The sequence below is a fragment of the Macrosteles quadrilineatus genome, unplaced genomic scaffold (assembly GCF_028750875.1).
Source record: "Macrosteles quadrilineatus isolate MER2022 unplaced genomic scaffold, UCM_ALF_1.0 Scaffold_5__1_contigs__length_97177068, whole genome shotgun sequence".
Lineage (NCBI taxonomy): Eukaryota > Metazoa > Arthropoda > Insecta > Hemiptera > Cicadellidae > Macrosteles > Macrosteles quadrilineatus.
In genome coordinates, this window is record NW_026542598.1 from 9,144,551 (window position 1) to 9,169,892 (window position 25,342).

Below are 25,342 nucleotides of genomic sequence, written 5' to 3' on the forward strand. Positions count from 1 at the left end.
CACAGTGGTTTTTGCTTATTTGTCAACTCAATTTCATTCTTATAGACGTTGTCAAAATGAATTTGAAGTAAGTTTACTTTTTGTTTGCTAGAACGTCATTTCGAGACCGAAAGTTTAGTATAGTACTGTATTCATAAACCTCGATTCATGAGGTCTATTATTTTTTTTTATCTTTATTGTTTTTTCCATACAACAAACAAACACAAAAATACAATTACTATTTCCTGAAGACTGCGTGTGTGGGCAATAACCTTGAATGCAACAAGATACACATTACAGGGATTCTACTTAAATTGATTTGGTCGAAGCACAGTTTTGTTTTGGCTAGTGTTGTACACTTTAAGTAAATTCAGCATAAGACTATGTTAGTCCGTACATTATGTACATTACACTACTTGCCCATACGGTCCATATACATCAACTGCGATCGATTAGTGTAAACCAAATAAACTGTGTGACTCGGATACAGTACAGGTCATTCAATACAATAATAATCAAAAAATATATTTGATTACAAACATTGTTACTGACTAATTACTTTACCACGAAATAATTTAGTAAATTCTTTCATCGACATCTCGGAAATAAATAATTCAAAACGTGCAATATATGAATATTAAAGTAGTACTACAACATTATTTAACAATATATGTTAAATACATTTGTTCGTTTCAAATGGATTAGTTAATGGTTCACCTTATAATTTAGTCTAACGAATTATTTAACACAATTTGTCATTTTAAAGATCTTACAGTCGGGGTTCAATATTTAATTTTAGGAAAAGGCCAGCGTAAGAACAAAAAGTTCTAGACGGACATACAGCTAGCCATCTACTCCACCTACGTCTAGGACCTCCTCCTTCAGGTTCAATCACCCTAATCAGTAGTTGCCTCACCACCAGCCACTTCAAACCCGCCTCCATAGTTTTATTACAACTAATACTTTCGTTTACCGAGACGGCCGGCCGATTTTGGGGCGTTTCCTCATAACGATCCTCCTTCTCCTTTCTCCAGAAGAAAGTGAATCTGCCTCAGAAGTCCATTCTGTCACAGAGGTTGCAGTCTGTTTAATTGAGTCGAAAGTCTTGAATGCATTATGTCAATCTGCATCTCAAACGCAATTTAATTTGCAGATCTCTGCAATCTGGATGTGAAAAGTGCTAGTGGAATGTGAAATGCACTATTTTCCAATGTTATTATTATGTAAGGTAGTGAGTTGGTTTAAGTGGTAGAGCACGAGACTTCGGTCCCCAAAGTTCCGGCTTCAAATCCAGTTAATCACCAAAGGATTTTATTTCAGATGATGCCACAACCTCTACGCCTAGTCTAACCTCGGGCTTGGGCCTAGTTAAACTTTATTCTTATGTGATCTAAGACTACATGTTTATAATCCAGGTACTATTAAGTATTTTAGTTGCGAAGAAAGTCGAAAGTAACAGTAGGATAGTTTAAAAGAATCTAAAAGAACCAGGGGTACCAAGCAAGGAAATTCGTTAGTTTGTTATGCGATAACAATACCTATGCATTTAGTGAAATTGCATGGAAGTCTCATTTAAGGTAGTTAGGGAAGCTGTGTTATACAACGGAAAACCACAGAGAAGATTTTCTCTAACTGTGTGAAAGGTTCTTGTAATTCCTGTACTATTGAAATGGGCTTATATTACTGTCATAATAAGCTTATAATTAGGTTAAAGCTTAAATTATTATTTCTTAAAGAAGATTCGGTTGTTTGAGTATTTGTTCGGGCTTAAAACCGTAGGTATTTGCGGCACTGCTGAAATGTTACACCTAAAGTAGGCCATCCGACATTCAAAAAGTAGAAATAAATGTCCATATAATCCCTTATATTATCCTGGCTACATCCCAAAGACATAGAATGTTTCCAGTTGGCGTTTTTAAAAGTTGGCATCAATTCGATTTAATGGCAACAACAAGAAAACCCACAATGTTACTAGTGCAAACGGAGTGTTTACATTTCAATAAAGTAGTTTTATCCTACAGCACAACTGATTGAATTAAACAAATGAAATTTTCATTTTTATATCGTTGCTAAAGAATATTTAAAGAACTACGTTATTGTCTAAGCGTCCTCACTCTGCTTCAAAACACGAATAAAACACAATTTAGCCAAAACAATTTCCGAAAATATACAGTATAATCAAACTGATAACTTTAGCATTCACAGTTTAGGCAATTTCTTAAAATGGAAGTAGCTATTACAGATCAAAGAGTACTAGAGATTAATAATGTTTCTGTACTTATTCGTGCTATTTTGTTAGTCTCTATGGGAAGATATAGGTCCGAAACCACTGTGGTTTTTGGTTAAAAGTTACTAAAAGATTCAAATTACCAATACATTTTATTAAGGCCAACTTGTGAAATTGAATGAACAATTAACAATGGAATAACGTAGTATTTAAGGTAGGAATTTGAATTTGATTTGAACCGTCTTATTACAATAAATTCCTGAATGCCACTGGTATTAAAAATCACCAACACCAAAATACTTCCAGCGGAAACCCGGAGAACTCAATTGAATCGCAAACAAGCCTAACTTTTGACATTGACAACATCCTCACGTAATTCTCATTCACTGCCTACTTAATAATCCGCAGTTTTCAGTTCCGCTGAGGTTCTAGCGTTTTTCAGTCCTAAATTAATTATACCGGTCGTAGGAAGCGCAGGACGTGGGGTGGTTTTTGAGAGGGTCAAGCACAGAAATTACAACACTGTTGTTTCAGTCAGGACCTCCGTTTGGCTGTAAGTCTCTAATGTTCACCACCCACTTACTACGATACAAACAAGAGACTCGAGAGGTCTGTCAATAACTAGAGGGACATAGCTTTTATATGGGATATTTTGATATAAGAGTTGGATGAATGTGATCTTGAAATCGTGAATTGGTATAATGGATACATTTTGTAGCGGATAGTAACTTGGTTTATACTTGAAAAACATTATTACATGTTTATTGAAAATGCAAAAGAAAACGCATATTTGATTTGGAAATCGATTCATATTTTTAAAGGGAAAAAGGGGCAAGCCATTTTACCACTTTGGATTATAATATATAGATGTTTTAATAAATTTGGATTTCTCTTCCCGGTATGTTTTTAATTTAAAATATATATTTGTTTGATCCTCGTAGCAGCAAAGCTTAATCTTCTTTGAGCTATACTAATGTAAAGTATTTAAATTAGGGCAAATTATGTGAGTCAAAAACAACTAGGATTCGCTTAAAATAATGCTTGCTGTTACGGCGGTGTATTATTTAGGTTCAAAACTAAGAACCAACTGGTTTTACAGAGATTGTCGTCCATATTTCACAAAAGATAACTGCGGATTCATTATTTTAGAAGAGAGTCAAAGTCAAACTTGTGTTGGTTTTATGATTAAACTCATGTTTTCAAATATAAGAAATTTCCCTATGAGATTCAGTAGAGTGTAGGGACTCGTATTAGATATCTTCTTTCCACCCTGAAACGATTCACGATACAAAGTGAAATGTTTGACGCAGTCAAGTCGTGGCGATGCGTGTTCGTGTAAACGGTCTCAAATGAAAACGTCGCATCGTCGTCAGTCTGCCACGCGACTGGACTGATTCACTGATTGTCGCACGAAACTGAGGGAATCACTGATCCAACAGATCGTGTCCGACTGAGTCAATAATGTATTTAACGCATGGTATAGGCTAAGGAACGTTTCTTCGTTTCGGACCGACAAAAGAGACTCGGAAAGAAATATTGTAGAGATAAGATAGAGATGATATTGGTAGAGATGACATTGATTAATACTTATTTATATTGGCATTTATATGTACTCATAGGACTAACAAATTTCCTTGAAAAAGCGTTAAAAATGCCAAAGGTAACACACACAAAATAAACAATGACTATAATGAATTATACATATTTTTCATGTTCGTTACAAACGAGTCGATCTTGCCTGAAAAGCTACAACGCACCATAATGAAGGTTTTCTCTGTAATATCCCCTTTTCTTCCGTCCTACATAACTGATCCATACGATTGATGTGTTATTTGTAAGCTTATGTTTCAGCGGTGTGATCAATGGAAACTAAAAAGACAATAATGTTTTGGGCATTCGCCGATTTTTTTTTTTTTTTTTTTTTTTTTGAGAGTGCTTTCAAAGGTCCAGTGTAGGAAACTTTATGAAAATGAATGTTAAATAAGCCACTTTTATTGATAATTAAAGCATGATTGGGATAGGTCAATAATGCTCTCTTAATACAATAGTTAATAAAGAGTATATAAGCAATTAAGTCGATAGTTTAGTGACACAAATAAAGTAAAAACAAGAGCACCCACTTACCAACTTCTGAGATACTGCTAAAAACCAATCTAACGTTCCAATTGAACCTGAATCTAATTCTATTCCAAACACACATTGCACAATGCAACTACTCCATGTTATACCACCCTAAAAGGAAAAGTAAATTAACATTTTCTACATTACCGATACACAATTCCACCTCATTTTACCAAATCGTGAGTCGGTGGTTTCCGTTACTCCGTGATAGGTGATAGCCAGTCCCGTATATTACCGCACGGGGGCCGGCCCCACCCAAACCCATTCGGCGATGACAGAATAATCAACGTTTCCTGAAATGATTGTGTTCCAACGCAACGTAATTATTTCCACAAATAAAAGAGTTGGAAACCAATAAGGAAATGAGATAATGGCGATCGGGTAGGATTAATGTGTGTGATCTAGCGAGCGTGAGGTCGTAGGTGATTGTTATTGGCTTGTTTTTTAGAGATAGACAATTCAAATTAAGAACTATGTAGCGTGTCACTAACCCTCTGACCAGATATTTGGTTTGGAAGTTTTACAATTTTTCAGTCCGTAACTGTAACCTATACTTTTAAGTGTTTTTAGCCAAATGTTTGTTATTGTAATGGTTTATGGTACATAACGCAATTTCAATGTTTGAAATAGAAAATTTACTTAAAACACGTCGGAAGGAAATGAGAAGGCATGCGGGAATCGACTTCCAGATTGTGAGATCCATTCCCCATGAAACTAGATAAAACCTGCTTGCTTTTCTCAGCTACCTATGTAGCATGTATATTTTATTCCTTTGAAGTAGGGATACCAACTTAACTTTTTTAATACCGGTAGGTATACTAAATTAGAACATACTTCTTTAACATAAGTAGCCTAAATAAAACTCTTCAACTACTATAATATCCTGATACACCTAAAGAGAAATAGATTTACAAGTATAACAAACTCTAATAAAGGTTAATTCAACTGTTTTCTTTTATAACAATCCCCTAGATACAACTATTATATAAAGAAAATGGTATACAATTATGCAATCAATAATGATGGACGACAATAATGTACGCACGCAACATGCATGTACGTTTTTTTGCAAACGTAATGTACAAGAAGAAAATTTATCTATGCGGGTCTTTAAACTTATTTTAGACGCAAACTGCCAACTCAACCGTATAGTGGCAGCACATCGTATGGAAATGTGGAAGATTTACCAGAGGAAAGCGCTGCAGTTTTGACAAGAGGATGCGTAAATCAGGAGTGGGAGCTGTTGTGCAGCGGCGAGGAGGAAGTTTCTTCATCCGTCGGAGAACTTATCTGCCATAATGTCCGAGGGACGGCCACGCCGGGGCGGGTTGGCCCTGGTCGGGGTTCGAGATGAATTAAACATAGAGTAATACGAGCTGTCCTGCGGCGATGACGAATTGTCTGTCAAACAATGTATAGACAAGTGGGGGAGCGGTTGGAGTGGTTGTGTTGAAACAGGACACCCATTCGTGTTAAAACGTATCACACTTTTTGAGGCTTATCTTTATCTTTGTCACTGAAAATGTGTGTTATCAGTTAATTCGTTGATAAATAAATAAAACCAAGAAGTCTCTAGGTTTTCATACGCAAACCAAAATCTGCCACAAGCAAAACAGACACGGACACGAGATTGGAAATAATAAAGATAAGTAATTTAATTTTGTGATAAATATGCAATCTTGAAAACCAATATTTACGTTAATGTAAACTAATTTATTATATCATTACTACTGGTATTAAAACGTAAGGGTGTAAAATAACAATTTGAATTAAAATCGCCATCTATTAAATTCAGTTTTGCTATATTTACCTCTATTTCAAATGTTATGTTATTTGGACACTTGAGGTGTGTCCAAATTACTTTTAGCATAGTAAAATCATTGTAATTGTGTACGATAAAAGTTTGTACTCTCCTAATCCAACGTCAAAAATAAACATAATATCGAAAAATAGTTAAATATTGGATTTTAAATACAGTATACTAATCATTCATGTAAAATTTTTATAAACGTAGTATTATTATTTTCGTCATTTTCAGCATATTTATCGATAATTAGACAAACAATCCTAAATGTAACATGTGTGTGTTATACAAATCGCCATTGGTTTTATCAACCATAAACTAACCAACACAAGGGAGTATGCTTATACAATGATCAACATAATGAGTTCGTCAAAAAAGAAATTGTACAATTAATTGCCACAATTAATACAAACTAGAACCACGTTTACACCGAAGGGGTACCGGAACTAAATATCATTTGGAATGAAATCGAAACTAGATTTTTAATTTGATTCCCAGTTCACACACAATGTTCATTTAATTTCTGTGCCGACTTTAATTAAATCCGATAATAGGTTTGGGCTACGAACCAAATTTTACTTTGTGATACAATAATCTAATTATTGTTGAGACTGTATTGGAGCGAGAAACAATCAACTAGAAAGTATTGTTAAGATATTCAATTTGTAAGAGTCCATATATCATCAATTATATATTGGTCGTACATGTTTCCGGTTATAAAATTGCATCCGAGAAGTGAAAGTGTAATAAGTAATATGATATAAATTACTCGCTTCATTACATAACTATAAGTGATAACTATAACTTGTGATACAAATATAAATACAGTACATGTTGCTTTCAGTGAATTTTACTGGTACTCCTGGCCAATGCCCGGAGAGCTGTATGTATGTTATTTTTATATGAACGTGTTTAAAATTTCAAAATTAAATTTTGAAATAAGTTATATCAAACAGTTATTTAGAAAAGAATATTGAAGGTGGTGAACTGTATTTAAAGCGTAAGTATAACTAAAAAAGCCTGAAAACACGTTACCAGAGTAATTGAACGGGTATATTAAGTACAGTATTATTTTACTAACTAGTGTACATGTTGCTCGAATTCGAGCAATTACAAAGTATTACAGGAGTTATTTCAGATTGAATAACAGTCATATTTACAATGAGTTTAAAAGAGTCAACTCAAATATTACCGTTGTGTAACTCAGAACCTGTTTATCTTCGTTATTGATAAACCTAAAGCATTCCGGACGGTTCTCTCCTTCTCAAAATGCCTCGCTGTACAGGCAACACGGGTCATTAATAGAGGGCCAATTGAGAACGAAAAGTCGTTTTGGGGTAGTGTTAGGGCGCATTTGTAACCAAATAGTTGAAGTTGTCCAGGTTCAGGTTCAGACTGTGATGAGTTAAGCCTATTACGCGCCACTGTTCTGTAGCTGCGGTCGTTATCACGATTGCGCCTCCTGTCTATGTTTCGTTGTCGTTGCGTCGGAGACATTTAAAAGAAATAAACAACAAATTATAGCTACACAAAACAACGATAAATGCACAAATTTAAGTTACAATCATGCTAACACAATCCATCATAGCGACACAAAACAACGATAAATACACAAATTTAAGATACAACCATACTAACACGATCCGTCTTGGGGGTTATGTTTACAAAAAACTCAAATAGTAAATAAATGTACTCAATGTGTTTCATTGAATTGAAAAGTAAATAACAGCAATAAAATTATACAGCTGATCAAAATGTAAACAATTATGTTCTTCATAAGGATAACATGGGAACTTTCAAAGCCACTGGGGCAGAGCCCAAGGGACTTTTTTAAAAATGTAAGGTCAGTTTGCAAATCTACGCGACACGCTCTTTCCAATGAGACGTCAATGGATAAAATCGGTTAAGAAATGGCGGAGGAGTTCAACCGACAAACTTTCGTGTAGCGTATTAATTATATAGATTATCAAACTTGACTTGAGTCTACACATAAATGCAATTAGTGGTTACGTTCATCTTACTAATATTATAAATGTAATACTACGCCATGTTAAAACGATGTATCAACATCTAGGTGTACATTGGCCCGAAATACAATCTTATCGTCCGGACCATATAACAATTGAGAAATTTATATTTATTACTGTGGATGAAAAGCAAAAGATTTTCTAAACAATAAATTCAACAAAAACCCATAACGGTGGACATTCCTACATTTCACCAAACAAACATTTCAAACTTCCGCGACGATTACTCCCATCCATGATCACACAGGTCTACAATGAATGGTTCACCTGGGTAGGAACACATGTTTCTGTATGGTTTACCATATTTACGGTCGTGTCGTCGCTACATAGCTTGTTTGGGCCACCCCCACCCCCACTCGGCGCTGTACCGGTTTGGTATTTAGTCTTTTGACTTGTTTATACCTCCCGTCCCATTTGTTTGTCGTATGTACGCCTGTCGGTCCAACAATCCTACCTATTGTCGGGTCTCCTTTGATACTGTGAAATGTCGTTCGTTCACCTCCCTATAAATTCGAGTTGGAGCTTCGGGTCGAGTGGACGTTGGTGTTCTGGAGATGGAAGATTTGTGACTCGAAAATCTAAATGTGGGTTTGGTAAAATGTTGATTAACAAACATTAGTTTGGTAAAATTTTATATTTTTTTTACTTTTGTTTAGAATTATTTTTGCAGCATTAATTAATCGGCTAAATCGCAAGTAACAGCCTTGAATGACCTCTCGTTTGAATGAAAATACAACGACCGTAGAGAACATCTAGGTACATGGTAACATCAAAGAAATCCCTAAAACTAGATCAGTTAGTTTAAAAGCCACCTACAAAACCTATGGTTGAAGAGTACATGGTTGTATTCCCTACAGTTTTAAGGGATGGTATTGTACTGCTATAAGATATCGAATTAGACTTTATTTCAATAACAGCCTACTGAAGAGCTCCTTGCCTACTAAAAGAACGGTTTACTTAGTATCCTGCTCCAATCAATTACTCAATAACCAGGAATAAGATCATTCACAATCAATAGTAAAAACGTATTCTGTCGTCGATCGGGTTAATCATTTTCAAGAGATAATGGCGGCAAAATGAAATGGCATCTTATATCTAGCATCTTATATCTAAGACGCTGAAGGGTTTGACTCTAATTATGCTGTAAAAAGCATTTTTCTGGATGATACAATAGTTGCAAAAACTTTTTTTTATGACAAATCTCAGAAAAATACATGCATCAGCAAAACCTCTAGAACCTGAGTGCCAAAGGAACTCCTGCATTTATCATCCAAAGAAGATTTAACTCTCGTTCCTATATAAATGAAAATGTTTATTAGCACAATATGTAGTCTCAATGAACAACTTATGCATGTCCTATAGAACCAACGATACTGCAGGAAGATAAAACAAATGAGTTTAAGACAACCTACTAAATTATATCACTTTACTGATACTTTGATACGTCATCGTTGAAAACTCCCGCATCAGACTGTCTAACAACCTCCTGCATGTGGAGAGGAGACACCTAAATATTCTAAATGTATAAAAGCACAATGTCTTACCTCAATGAACGACCTCTGGATGACCTCCTGCATCAACGCCGCTGCAGGTTGACAAAACTCCGCCTCAAACCTGGCGGTGTTGCCGTGGTAGCTGCACACCAGCAGATCCCTGGCCTGTCTGACCAGCACGGGGCGAGTGCGAGGGTAGTTGGAGTACAAGGGTCCGAAGTACTTGTCCGTCAGTCGCTCTATCTCTGTCTTGGCCTACAAGAAGAAAACATTTTTGAAATATGTGTAAAATCCAAAATCCAAATTAAAGAAGTTCAAAATTCAAATCTACTAATCAGAACTACCAGCAAAGAGGCCTGGGGTAACCAAAAAGTCTAATGCTAATAATTCACTACCACCTTCTCTCCCAAGAGCCAAAGGCGAGGTTAGCTGTACACATTCATTTAACAAAATCAATGTAAAACCTCGATCTAGCTATACACTCTATATGATTCTATATACACTCTTACTTTGTGAACCTTTGAAGATCGCGCAACTCATCCTACACTCATCTCCATACTTGGCTTAAAATACCTACTTTGTATGGTCGCCATTTCACTGAAAGGTATTAAATATTACTATTGGCTAAAAAATAGCTTTAGTAAGTAATGTGATGGACTATAATTTGCCTAAATCTGACGTCTTAACTGACTTCAACAAACGATTAAAAGTTTTAATAGTTGCTGTCCCATCATATAGCAGCTAGCCTGATTATGTCGAGGTACTGCTTCAATGCTACTGACACTACTCCAGCCTCTCACAGGAGATTCTCAAGATGAATTACCTCCCTCAGACTGGAGAGTCTCAACCGGAGCTCAGAGATGAAATCAAACCTCATTGTCTCCGACAGGGTACATCAGACCCTGTGTGCCGGGAGAGAACAAAGCATGTTCGAGGAGGAAGCGGTTATGGTGGTAAGTGTTATCTTTAGTGGAGGACCTCCCACATGGTGTCATGGATCCGACACTCGTACAGGGAGTTGTGGAGGTTAGTGAGTGGGTTAGGGTAGAGAGGGTGACGCTATTGGGCCAGGAAAGGTTACCGCTATTATTTCAGATGTGTGCACGCAGTTTTCACAAAATCTATGTTTAGGCAAACAAATTCTAAGGTCGTGTAGGAGAACTTTCTTTACAGTTATTTTGCAGTGACCAAAGTATAATTCGACCAGGTAAGTACCTGTATATTGGTTATTAGCAATACGTAACGTTTTCGGAACTATGGTAAAAACAACGTACTATATTCAAATTTAAGTACTAATTTTTATGAAAACCATTCTTCTCCTATATCAGGTGCGTCTTTTGTCTGTCTCAATCCAAACAAAATCTCGAAACGCATATATAAACAAATACATGTTAACTTGAAAGAGGCTGGTCTCCATAAAACTTTAAATAACTTGGTAACAATATTTTTAGAAGAGTGTTTAACTTTTTAACACGCAAATTAAAGTGCAATGGGTTTCCGGTAGCTTCAAATCATCAAATACAAAGTTTCACCTTTACTATGGATTCAAGAAAAATAAAAGGGATGTGTAAAAATGATCTAATTGATACGAAATTTATCGAGACTGGCCAAAAAGAAAGCAAACTACACTCATATCATTGACTGTATACCATGTACCAATATGGTATATCAATGCGTATACCAACATAAGAGGCTAGTCAGGTGGTTAGAACAGAAAATCTTTGTCCTAGAAGTCCTGGATACAAATCCTGCCAACCATCATTACCTTCTAACTATATCTCTGCTAATTCTATTACTATGTTTACGGCTCACTTTGAGCTTATTCACAAATTTAAGTAAACACTATGTTTATCTCCAGGCGAGGAGAACTGTCTCCTTATTGGAAATAAGCCATTACAAAAAGTCATACGACAATTTAATCACAACCATGACAGTACTGTAAAGCTACGAAAGTCATCAAACCCTAATCAACTAATGGTAATTATTATTTTTAACTTCCTGCAGCCATATCTAGAGTTACCGAGCCATGCCCCATACACACGCACGTCAATCAACCATAGGATTAGAGGTCACCTTGATCACGTGAGGAGTTCATAATCGCAACTTAATAATCACTCCGTAGCTTATGGATATTTAATAGGGGGGCGTCGCTGCCCGTGAGAAACCGAGAGTTGGGAAACTCAGATTTAGATTGGTCTGGGAACATTCTCGAAACGTGGATTCAACATTTAAATTAATTCTGCTACCACAAACATTGTACACAAGAGTACAAACGAATCATCAGCATTTATAATTTCCTAGAACGCTAGGCACATGCCCGGGATCGTTTGTCACATTACTTCAGGCTAGACCTAGGGGTTGCGGGATTATCAATTAGAATCCATTAGTGATTTCACTGGATTTGAACCTGAGACCTCAGGGACCCTAGTCCCGCGCTCTAACCACTAGACCAGCTCGCTCCCCCAGGTACGTAGTAAAATACAAGTTTTCTAAAACTAAACAAGACGAGTCTGGTATTGCCAGAAAACTTTAAATGCTGAACCATAACACAGCAATTCAACTACTTGCTACCATTATCTACCAATCGCGATGTAGAGGATGAGGGGGTAAATATTACACAGATAAGATAAACGTTAACCTTAATTGTTGTGAACATTAGCCATTACACTACACCATACAAGTGGATTACTGGGTTATCTCTGAGAGATAACCTGAATTACTCATACCAGTCTCACCTATTGATTCTAGATTGGTTTTATGTTGAAACATGGCTGTATGTTGGAAAGGTTCAAAATAATACGGTTCGTTTTCAATTCACACAGTTACGAGGAAGACTATATACAGTATATACAGTATCATGGATTACAGATGTTATGAATTTACAATCACAAATCTTTCCAAACTGATTCTAATTGGTTTTCGCCTCTTTCATAAGGAAAAGACCTAATCCTTAAATAATTAGCATATCTTAAAATACTCTGGAAATCTTTGATGCTGTATATCAGTCCGTAACTGCACAAAGCCGTAATCATTACATAATTAATCTATATATATAAAAGGCAAAGCCCTCACTGACTGACTGACTCACTCATCACTAATTCTCCCACTTCCCACTTACCTAGGAGGCTGAAATTTGGTACACTGATTCTTTAGGCATTAAATAGGAAAACTGAGTGGTTTTTATTCTGATCGGACTCTCGGGCTCCGCCCCAGTGGCTCTGGAGTTTCCCATGTTAACATAATGAGTACTCATATTTAAATGGAATTAATGAATCATAACAGCTGTTTCAATTAAACAAGTTGGTCCTGTTCTGTGATGTTCAATAGCATTAAAGTTACTAGGATTACCAACAGAGTGCAACACTATTATTTTTTTAAATTTATGACAACAGCTAATTTGCAACCAAAAGGTGAGTGAGCGCAGCGAACAAACTTCAACCCGGAGGCGAGTTAGCGTAGCGAACGAGCTAACCTGAAGGCAAGTGAGCGCAGCGAACGAGCTCCAACCGTAAAGGTGAGTGAGCGTAGCGAACGAACTTCAACCAGGACGTGATTGAGCCATGCGAACGAGCTCACATATGAAGTTAAACGGGGCAAAGCCCGCGGGTACAGCTAGTCTATATATAAAGCCAGAAGTACCCATGAACTTTTGAGAAAACTACAAGTCACACCCCCATTAACCATATACTTAAAATGTTCGTCATGACGAGAAACCTTGCGCATAATTATCCATTATTTCATAAATTGCCCTCTAAGGTCGTAATTGCTTTCCAAAGGGAACTTTCCATTTACCTAATGTTAAAAATACCTCAGCTGTTATTATTTGTTTGTATTCTGTTTTGTTTATTTCATCTTAACATAACCAATCAATAGTTTTATTAATACTAATGTAGTAAAACGGGGTGGGGCCCGTGGGTAACAGCTAGTATACAGTAAAACCTGGAATATTTACAGAAATTTAAAATGATTGCTAAAACTAACTGTCAGCTGATGTTTTAATCTTGTCTTAAACGAAAAGAAATATTCTAACCCGTTGAATTCCTCATGGAGCCAACGCCAATTAAGGATATCAACGATTTTTAGAAAGGGAAGCTTTATTGAGGAACATCAATATACAGACTGTCCGAAAAGTCCCGGACCGGTTTAATATTTTCTAAACGACAACAGATAAATCGATAAGATTTGGTACACCAACAACACACACAAAAAACTACTTTTTTAAAGAAATATCAATTTTCTGTCATATCATGGGGACGTCCCGAAAGAAGTCAGGAGGAAATCTTAAATAGAAGCATAGGTTGACATGTACATCAAACTAAAGGTCTTTACTAGCAGAATATAATGCCGCAAATTTGAACTCAAACGGACAACTGAGCCAAGAATGACAGTGGTTCAAAGATTCATTTAATTTGCATTGCTTGTTGCATGTTTACTTTTAACGTAAACATAGGTCGATATGCACATCAAATTAAAGGTCTTCACTAGTAGATTACAATGCCGTAAATTCAAGCTCAAAATAACGCCTGAGTAAAAAATGGCAGTCGTTCAAAGATTCAAAATGGCTGATTTAAGAAATCTTTAAACGGCTGCCATTTTTTACTCAGTTATCCGTTTGAGTTCAAATTTGCGGTATTATATTTTGCTAGTAAAGGTCTTTAATTTGATGTACATGTCATCCTATGCTTCTATTTAAGATTTCCTTCTGACTCCTTGCGGGACGTCCCCATGATATGACAGAAAATTGAAATTTCTTTAAAAAAGTAGATTTTTAGGTGTGGTGTTGGTGTACCAAATCTTATAGATCTATCTGTTGTCGTTTAGAAAATATTAAACCGGTCCGGGACTTTTGGGACAGTCTGTATATTCCTTGATAAAGGAATACAACCATTATCAATTTGTAAGTACCTAAACCATTTGCCATGAAATGGCTAATCAACTATTACCATATGTGCACATTGTCCTGTAGGTCATATACAGTCATATTGTAGCTATTGTCTAAGATATACTAGTTCGAAAGAGTTTTTACAATGCAACTTACTTACCTTGGCAATATGTGCTCCTGAACATTGTGTATTTTACCTAGTGTTCAGGGGCACTCCGATATTATTGCCAAGAGTACAAGAGTATAGTTGATGCATTTATGCATGTAAGTAAAAAAAAAACCAAGACGATTCAGGTAGATTTCAGTCGAAATTTAGAGACCATTAGTCAAGTGTTAGTAATATTTGTGTACTAACAAACGCTATTACACTTTGTATGACTCCCACATAAGTTTGTCAGATATTTTTGCTCCCGGATGCTTGGGTAACATCTGTGTGACCCTGACAAAGTTCAAGGTCCAGATTTATATATCTGCCCTCATTTATTCCTCGACAGTCGCAGATCTGATAGGTAATTTCTCATAGTTTACTTACTCCTACTGCCTGTGGACAAGGAGGCATGGCAGGGGTATACCACACCCACCCCACACCAACGCACTTTGTAAATTATACATTGAATTAAATACAACGTCATTTAACTCATTGCTATAATGACGAAATAAAATAACTCCTTACGAAGTGGTAGACAAATTTATTACACTGCTGAGAAGTAGACGATTCAATATTATACGTTTGTTGACATTCCTATTACGTGCTAAGGTTGTAGCTTATTTAATAATAAACAACTATCTGTTCAATAGAATTGCCAACATACTGCCCTGCTGCGAAATGCCTATTTCTTTCGTATACCAACTTGTCCTGTCTAAGTAAAATGCTAAATTAATGTATGTAATCGTTGAATTGAAATCAGTAATATTAGGCGCAGATAAGTGGGTTTAACTTCGCATACAACTCGAAGCTCATTAATGAAGCTTCATCTTTGTGTGTTCTAGAAGTATTGTGCTAAACACCATAATTTCCAACAATATAAGATACACATAGTACTACAATTACCTCATAGCTTCATGTACATCAACAAATCAAACACAGACTGGTTTGCTGATTAACACGTCTGCAAGACATTCACACTTTCAAGTTAACCCAATTACCGCTGCCAAGTCTTGTATGATTTATCCACTCCTCCATATTCCCGACGTAGTTCCTATGGAAGCCGGCCAGATGGCGTCGTCTCAGAACGTCTAAAGGTCATCCATTCTTCCTTCCGAAACGCAAAGGTTAATCTGTGCAAGGCCTTTAGGTCAGGGCAGGTAAATGCAATGGTGGTATTTCAGTTGAATGTTGAATGGAGTCTGATGAAACTGTGAGTGATACAATTGTCGCGTCAGTCAGGCAACTCTGGATCGATTGAAATGAATTGATTTCGTCGTGTGAGGCGGTTTTGATTCCTTGGGTTTCTTAAATTGATGACACATTAATGCTCACTCGTTCCATTGCAGCATTGCAACAACATAAACAAAACATCAACACAAACATGAGTACGCGCAACTTGATCAAACTCTGCAACACGGCGAAAAATGAAACAAATAATTACAAACCACATAACTTTCATGGTGTATACAAATGTTGATGAATCTAAGAATCTAAGAAAAAAAAACGATTTTAAGAATATTTGTCAGAATAGTAATCTGGTGTATTATTTTAGGTTATTTTCATCTTAAACTGATTACATTTTACCATCCTAGTAAAAGGCCTTCTTCATATTAGTGTATCTAAGGTTGTTTCAATCAACGGTTGTATAATCCAATTTGTAACAATAGCCATAAGGTGTGTAAAGCAAAGAAGACAAGACACGATGGTGAAGTGTATAAGAGTGGCATGAGCTGCGAGCACCCTCTAAGAGAAATTCCATCTCCCCTGCAAACAAATAGACGTCAACCCGTACTTTATTACAGAGGGTCGGTTTTGTTCGATAATCTTCACTGCAGAAAGAACAAGGTTACAATTACACTGGAAGAATGATGACAAAATCTATCAATCATATCATGAACGTATTTCCTAAAATTATTATAAAAACTACTTGAAATATCTTGATTTAAACAGCCTATACAACACTTGGGAATTAAATTTAACCGAATTCAATTGAAGGGTTATAGTGCTATAAACACACATTATACACACACTGTTTGAATAAACCCTGAATAAATGGTCTACAGATGACTTAATGCTGGAATAAAAAAAAAAACATGTAAATACAGTACACTGAATGGGTTATTGGCTATAAAACGAAAGACAAGAGTTAGTTAGAACCCCTGTAGAGAAGGAGGGGTTTTATAGAGACGATCACCGATAGTTAGTCTGTTTGGGCAAACGATTTATTTCGTTCTTTCACAGAATAAAAAGGTATCTTAATTCTATATCAATTATCAATTATTATCAATTATTTAATATGTGCGTATTTAAACCCAAATATGAGTGAAGGATGAGTGTAGAATGAGTGGCACGATCTTGTAGTCTTGTTAGTGACTAAGGCCGACATTCCTTAGACACAGCTGTTAATTAATAGCCCATACAGCTAATGGCAACTAAGGGACCTACAGTTTATAGTGGAATCCGAACCACATTTTTCCTTGGTATTAACGAATTGGTCTAATTATCAGGATAGTACTGCGGATAGTCGTAGTACTCACTAGTGCGGACGTTAATCCACACCAGGGAGAATCGCATCTACAGTGCATCCCTATAATGCCGCGTTTACACCGGAGTTTCAAACAAAAAGTTGCAAACTTTTATTGCAAACAGCAGTTGCAAACAGTAGTTTCAAATAAATGTTTGCAATTTTTATTTCATGATTTGTTTCCATGTTTCATGAAATTGTTTGAAATAACTTCGACCTTGATTATGACTCGCCTCGTTCTGGTTCTTCGGATCAGTCCTTCCGAGGATGTCAAGTGTCGAGGATGTCATTTTAGCCGCGGCGGCGTGTGTCGTGTTGTCAAAGAAACGTAGGCCGAGACGATGCTGGGTGAACATCGGTCATTGTATAAATCATCAAATTAAAATTATTATACTTTTTTAAAGATTGCAAGGAGTTAATTATAACCCTTTTAATTCACATGAGACGTTATTGTTATTTTTAAATTAGATGACCTTGTCATTTGAGGTTAGTGTTAATTTATTGACAGTCAAACAGCATTTTCCCGATTAATTTAACACTGAATAAGGACACAGGGTGGTGCGAGTGATCACGTGAGTGAGAGTGGAGGTGGTAGCGTAGGGGATGGCGGAGAAATGTTTCTGTTTCGTGTTTCAACGGCTCATAGTGACCGAAACTAGTGTTGCAAACAGAGAGTTTGCAACTCCCTTTGATCTTTACCGACTTCAAGTGGAAACAAAAATTTCTGTTGCAAACACTGAAAAACTGTTTGCAACAGCGAAATGTTTCGTCTAAAAATGTGCGGTTTTGGAGATGTTTGCAATATCTGTTTGCAACTCGTGTTTCAAACTCCGGTGTAAACGCGGCTTAAATATCCACAATTCGTGACCTCCTAATAGCTGGATTACAGGACGACGCCACCCGTTATAGTTATGTGGTAGCACCTTCTCCCAGTCTCAAATCAAGAAATTAATTATTGATGCTAAGTACATTAGGACTTGTGAATATCACCTTTTATTCAATTTTCAACAAGTGTTTGATTATAATAGGTCATAAGTTGATCAAAGTACTATTTGACAATATACAGGGACATTTTTCTAAATTTCTAATTTCATAGACGTCGGTTAGTGTGTTATTTTCTCCACAAAAACCTGACTAGATGTCTAGTTGCTTTGTTTTAGGCTGTTAGTATTAAGTAAATTTTAACATGCCACATAGGAATATACGAATGGTTTAGTCAATTGTTCAATAAAGCAGCACAGACACAATAAAGACAGAGTAAACTTCTTCAAAATAAATTGCTTGTGGCCTAACAAATGAGAACACTCTGCCCTATTACAGAGAAGGAACCTCTCATTATTTCTTTATTCGTGACTTCTTTCAGGTGGTTTTATATTTACCACCTTTTATATTTTATAAAAGTTGAATTCAAAATGTCATAAAGGCATAATGTTTCGGTATAATGCAAAACATTTCGCATCAAAACCATTAAGTTGGGTATACAATTTACTAGGTATTCCATTACTGATTCCATCCATGTAAATTAGCTACGATGAACAATGTCCTTAGATATATTTGCCAACATTTTTGTATTTTCAGACATGAAAACAGAATTAAAACATTTCGTCCATAAGATCTTATATTTTCCATCCGTTTTTTTTTAGTTATGAATAATTCCCTATCGTGTTACGAGTATTTTTATCAGTTACCCGTTAAACTTCCTATTATGTAGTAGCTGTTTAAATATTTAATGATATCGTTTTCAACTCAGTGAATATTTGTTTTAGATCTCCTCAAAACCTTACGTCACTTTTGACCTGTATTTGACACAAATATTTACTTTACTGTGACTGATGGTGTTACGTAAATAAATGATATGCTCACGCAACAACAAGGGATTAGTAAACGACTTATGACTAGGTTTCACGTCATGTTTGTTTTTACTGCAATTATTATGTGTAATTTGTAATAAATAATTAATTAATTCGGTGATATTTTCAAGCTAGAAGAGACCTGCAAGATTAAAACTCCGATAAAGGGTAAATAAAATACCAACGAAATCGATTTACGTCATTAGGTTTTTGAGTTGATTGCGTTATTTAGATTTAACTGCTATCTGTGTAATATTCTATAAAAAAATAAATTACTCTACAACATATCCTCATAACAGTGCTCACAATTACCAGTCGGCGTACGATTAAAATTCACCGTTTGACTGCTAACCTTATAAACATGAGCAAAATGTGGGAAGAAGAATGTTTAACTATTAAAGTCATTGACAGAATTTACTAAAGGACATTCCGTAAAACTATTCTACAGACAATTTAAAGGTTTTTCCTCTTTCTTTTTTTTCCAAACGTTATATCCAAGTTTAATTATGTACGGCAACTGTACAACTATAGAAGGAGAGCTCCAGTGAAACGAATTTCTTTTGTATTGGGAGCAGGAACTTCAAGAGAAGTGGCGCAAGTCGCCACAGCCAACAAGACTTGGACTTGGACTTGGAGTAAAATTTGAGCAAACGCATTCATTTTATAAATATCCAACGACATATCCCACTGGACAGCTTCAACAGAGGGGCTACTACGGGCAACGAGCATGGCGAATAGCAAATGGATTGCACTTCAAAGCGTGAACCATATGCCAGGAAGCGCCAGGGGCTATTTACAGAGCTCTTACAATAAATGCCCGTGGCCAATGGAGTTACCCGCAATTAAGATCCCCGGTGCACGGGTAGGTTCCTTCCTGCAGGGGTGTTATCCCGTTGGGACCACCCACGCCACCCGCGTCACGCCGGTCACGGTGGGGACTCACAAGTGCGCCGACATGGAAACCATTTTTGTGACAAGATCAAGAGGTGATCGATTTCGTCTGAGGGTGCTGATTCTTTTTTTGTCCTCTGGGGGTGGAATTCCCAGGATTGGGTTAGACGCGGTCGACCGACTCCGTTGTCCCGTAGATTGGACGATGAGACGCAATTATTACTGGACGATAGTATAATTTGGCTTTTGTTCGTCTTTTATGAGAGAGAGAGAGTAAGATTTATAGGACGATAAAACACAAAATGTGTAGCTTCTTAGTCATTTTATTTCTATACTCACCTACGTCATTATTAAAATATTGAATTGCATAAGTACAAAGTGTAATTTTCATGGTTTAGGACGAATCCTAAAAAGTGTTAGAGTTTCTTCCAAAAAAACATATCGGCTAGCTGCTAAAATTCTAGCCTGTCCAGAACTGTATCCATTGATGTAAAACGCTATCTTTTTCTAATTTATGTAGATATAGTCAGGGGAGAAGTATATTTTTAATCTTTTAAATATGCATGGAATAATACCATTTACAGTTCACCAATCACAATGGGACCTAATTTATTTTCTGTAGCTGGGATAAATGAATCGTTTAATGCTTTCCCAACTAAATCAAATATCGACAGTCAAATATCCACAGTTATTTATGTATAACAATGCGTCTATATATAAAACCCTAAGTTTCAACACACCTATATTCTTTTCCTTAAAACATACCAGTCTCACGAAGTTTAAAAACCCAACATATAACCAAACAAAAATAAAAAATACTATTCACTTTCTTTGCAAGTACACTTTATCTACCAACCCTCCTCAACCAGTTTTGATGAAGACTTTCTATCAAACAACATGAATGAGTGGCTGTCCACGTCAAAACAGCTGATTTACGTAGTAATCCCATCACTGCGTCTCCCTCTGTCATCAGTCCATTACTCCAGTTCCCTCCAATTTTCCGGCGAGCGCTTCCCGCTTCCCGCCTCTTTTACGGACGATTGGTCCTCGGACCCACGACATGCGTAGGCTAATAACACGTCCTGTATAAATCTGCAGCTGTAAATCTACCCAATGGGCGGCTATTAATGATGCGAATTTGTGCTCAACCATGTGAACGAGATGTGATGTCAGCTAGAATATACAAACTAGGGGGAGAAGACGACGATATTTCGCTGTAACAAGAAGATACTGAGAAAAATATGCGTATAGCTGTCCTTGATTATTAGTCTTCCAATAAATGGCCCAGACAATAACACAACGAATCTTAGGCTACTAATAAATCTGTCATATTCCGTCAAAACTCATCGTGGCTTTCAAATGTACACCTTTATGGTTCGAAGTCTTACGAATCGTATCTAATCCAATCCAATTCAAATACCAAACTAATGTACATACATGTACTATTAAAAGTTACTGATAACTGCCATAGTAAACTCAAAAAACACTTCGTGTTCTGCATTTAAAAAGTAATTGTAACTGTAAAAAATACCACTGCAAAAAATAAATTAAAAAAACTGAAGTTCCAAACCGATTTGACTGAAGATATTTTTTAATCTAGAACAACAAACGCTCACAGAAACATGGCTAGTTAAAATATTCACCTATTTAGAGCCAATAAACTTCATCTTAGCTACGGTAAAAGTGGGTGATGTTTTTGCCATCACAGGAGATGGTCTAAGAATCCAGCGCTTGACAATTATTGCGTTTACCGTTAGTGAACATAAACCTCTCGCAGTCATCTCGCCATGTAGGGGAGGTCATGATTCGAGCCGAATCTATAAACTAGCTGGAATATCCTAGTCATACATTCCGAGCAGATTGAAGGCGAGTGCCGCGGTCGAGAGGCGGTTATGACTTCTTGCAAGACTTCTTAGGTGTTTCAACAAGGCTATAGTTGCAAGAAAGTGCTGTTTAAACCAGAAAAATACTAAAGCAAATAACCTAGTTGTAATACTTGAGAATCATTTGAGTTGGAGAAATGTAACCAAGTTATAAAACCGAATTAACAAAAGACCAATGTTAGGTTATTAAACATGTTACATTGACTGTCTCGATAGGTTTCAATACTCAAACTAATTTCAAAGTGGTACTATGCACACATTTTTGTTATTCCTTGATATTTGGAGGAACTAATTTAAATCATTTAACGTTCTAAGAGTCACGTTCGTATGGCTAATTTAAACGAAGTTGCATTAAAGAAAGTTTGAAATGATCCAATTTCTAGGAGTTCCAAAAACAAATTACAAAAAAATAAGCAAGATAAAGGAGTTGAGTTGTTTAGTTAGTACAGTATTTGTATGACGACGGACTAGAGTGCGCGTTTAAAATCGAAGATGACTCATGGATGTTAGATGGTTGAGATTATGGTTTTCTTACTGGTTAGAATCAGCGGTTTTTTCAATACTTTTTATAAAAATCCTAACGATCAAGGAAAGCAGTGTCCGGTTCCGAACCACCAAAAAGCTCCTAACTTTTCTCAGGAACGAATCGGTAACCTTGGTAAATGAGCATTATGACCGTTTAGGTGACCAGCTGTTATTCCAAATACGAAGTACTTACACGTACTTGTTCAAATAACTATGTCTGGAGTGAGCAAGTCAGGTTTGTCAACTGACGTAGATATATTCTCATGGAAAGGAAGCAGAAAGCAAGGTGCAACCCTTAGCACTCGCAAGGGATCGTTACGACTTATGTATGGTAAGGGCTAAGGTTTGCCAGATGACGTTGCAATATTCCAAAGAGGACACTGATAGTTGAGATCAGATGGTGGCCGAGATACGTAGAGCCGCGGGGTCTGGGTCAGAGGTCGGCGTGGCTCACGCTGCGACATGCGACAGATCTCCTTGTACGGCGGCCGCGACATTTGTCGTCCGTGTTCCCACGCCGGAACTAACCGACATCTATAAACGCTCAAACCGATAGTAATTGTAACGGGTTGAACGATATATTGGTGCTTAGAGCATGAAAATAGCCCGGTACAGAACGATTCGTTTTCAAACACATTAAAACTGTATGATGTTGAAGTGCACACGGAAAACACCAACTAACCAAGACCTACCTAACATCACACATTGCCGAAGACACATTAGGCCTTCTCTCTTTACACCTAATTACTAAGACATTTTACTTTGTGTACGTGTAGCACATTTTAATACCATCGCTAAAGAAATTATCATAAGGATGTTAATGAATGAGTTTTTTTTTTCATGCGGGCGAAACTTTCCTCCCCTGCTACAAATATCTATCTTTGTATTCCAGATTGTCATTTAACAATCGTATATAGGTTTTTTGTATCTACGAGTTTTTTTTAACGAGATGTACACCACATGATTGGACGATGGTATTTCCATATCTACAGCCGTTGGTGATTAGGACAATCTGAACCAGATCAAAACCCCACCATGGAGCTCTGATTCTCAAGCTCTTCTTCCTTCAAAATTCCAGCTCCTTCCTAATAAACCAGCCGAGTCTACTAAACAGAACTGACGATTAAGTACACAAAACTCGCTGTTGTAATCACCTTTCACGTAAAATCAATATTTTGTGCTTAACCTTACGAAGAACTGACCACCTCAATGTTAAAGTATGAATCACATCTTTTTTTTACTGAAATCTGCAATTCTTGGTGAAGTGGCGGTACAGTACAAGTGCAGCATTTGCCGGCCTACCTCAAAGCGAAGGTTAAGTGGAGCGAGTCGTAGTCCAGACCTACTCATTAGACTTACAAAACTGCGAAATATAACTCTAACAAAGCAGAGGCCGGCGGTCAAGGGCGGAGATCACGGCCGTGGGAGATGCAAACAAAAATGTAGGGATTAGTATTCGTCCTATAGTTCAAAGAAGAGTCAGCAGTATGGACAAATGTTTATGAAATACAGGATTGCGATAAAAAAGTACGTCTAGTCAGAATTACAGCTAGATACCCTGTGTCGTAATGTAACAGTTTAGCTGTTAAAAAAGAATGTTTAGTGACTTCCAAGCAGAAGTCGGAATATCAAATAGGTTAAAGCTAAAGCACTGCAGCTGGTGATCAAGTCAATGAAATACTACTCGGTCAACTAGAACTCTAATCTCCATGCACTCTCCACCCCCTAGATCACTTCACCTTTGCCTCAGTTAACTAGAACTTGAATCTCCATGCATTCTCCAACCCACTCAACCACTTCAAATTTACCTTGGCCAGCTCTATTTAATCTCCATGCAATCTTCAACCCCTAAACCACTTCACCTTTGCCTCGGTCACTATTAACTCTAATATTCATGCACTCTCCAACCCTCTAAACCACTTCATGTTTGCCTCAGTCAACCATAAATTTAATCTCAATGCACTCTCCACCCCCTATACCACTTCATATTTGCTTCGGTCAGCTAGAACTCTTATCGCCATGCAATCTCCACCCCCTAAACCACTTCATCATTGCTTCGGTCAACCACAACTTTAATCTCAATGCACTCTCCACCCCCTAAACCATTCATTATTGCTTCGGTCAGCCATAACTTTAATCTCAATGCACTCTCCACCCCCTATACCACTTCATATTTGCTTCGGTCAGCTAGAACTCTTATCGCCATGCAATCTCCACCCCCTAAACCACTTCATCATTGCTTCGGTCAACTATAAAACCTATCTCTATGCACTCTCCACCCCCTAAACCACTTCATCATTGCTTCGGTCAACCATAACTTTAATCTCAATGCACTCTCCACCCCCTAAACCACTTCATCATTGCTTCGGTCAACCATAACTTTAATCTCAATACACTCTCCACCCCCTATACCACTTCATATTTGCTTCGGTCAGCTAGAACTCTTATCGCCATGCAATCTCCACCCCCTAAACCACTTCATCATTGCTTCGGTCAACCACAACTTTAATCTCAATGCACTCTCCACCCCCTAAACCACTTCATCATTGCTTCGGTCAACCATAACTTTAATCTCAATGCACTCTCCACCCCCTACACCACTTCATATTTGCTTCGGTCAGCTAGAACTCTTATCGCCATGCACTCTCCACCCCCTAAACCACTTCATCATTGCTTCGGTCAACTATAAAACCTATCTCTATGCACTCTCCACCCCCCTAGACCACTTCGTCTTTGGCTTGGTCAACTATAACTCTAATACTCTAATCACTGTCTGATGTTTGTCTGGACGTCTAGCCGCCTATGTCTGCGTGACGCTGCAACACTGACCATTGTCTGGACAATCATGCACGGTCTGATGAAGTTGTTAATTACCATACTGAGCTGCAGGGTCAACAACCAACACCTTGGCCCAGACCATGAAACGGTCGAGGCTAGTTGTGTGTTGAATGAAACATGATTAATGAGACTTTAAAGTTATTACGACGA

At 37.0% G+C, this 25,342-nt stretch overlaps 1 protein-coding gene across 1 annotated transcript in view; it reads right to left on the reverse strand.

Moving 5' to 3' along the window:
* The window catches only part of LOC128994254 (uncharacterized), a 58,556-nt gene that overhangs the window by 16,257 nt on the left and 16,957 nt on the right, over positions 1-25,342 (reverse strand). The window contains exon 3 of the mRNA XM_054418664.1: positions 9,703-9,906. Coding sequence (XP_054274639.1) covers positions 9,703-9,906 — 204 coding nt within the window. The remainder of the gene's footprint in view (positions 1-9,702; positions 9,907-25,342) is intronic.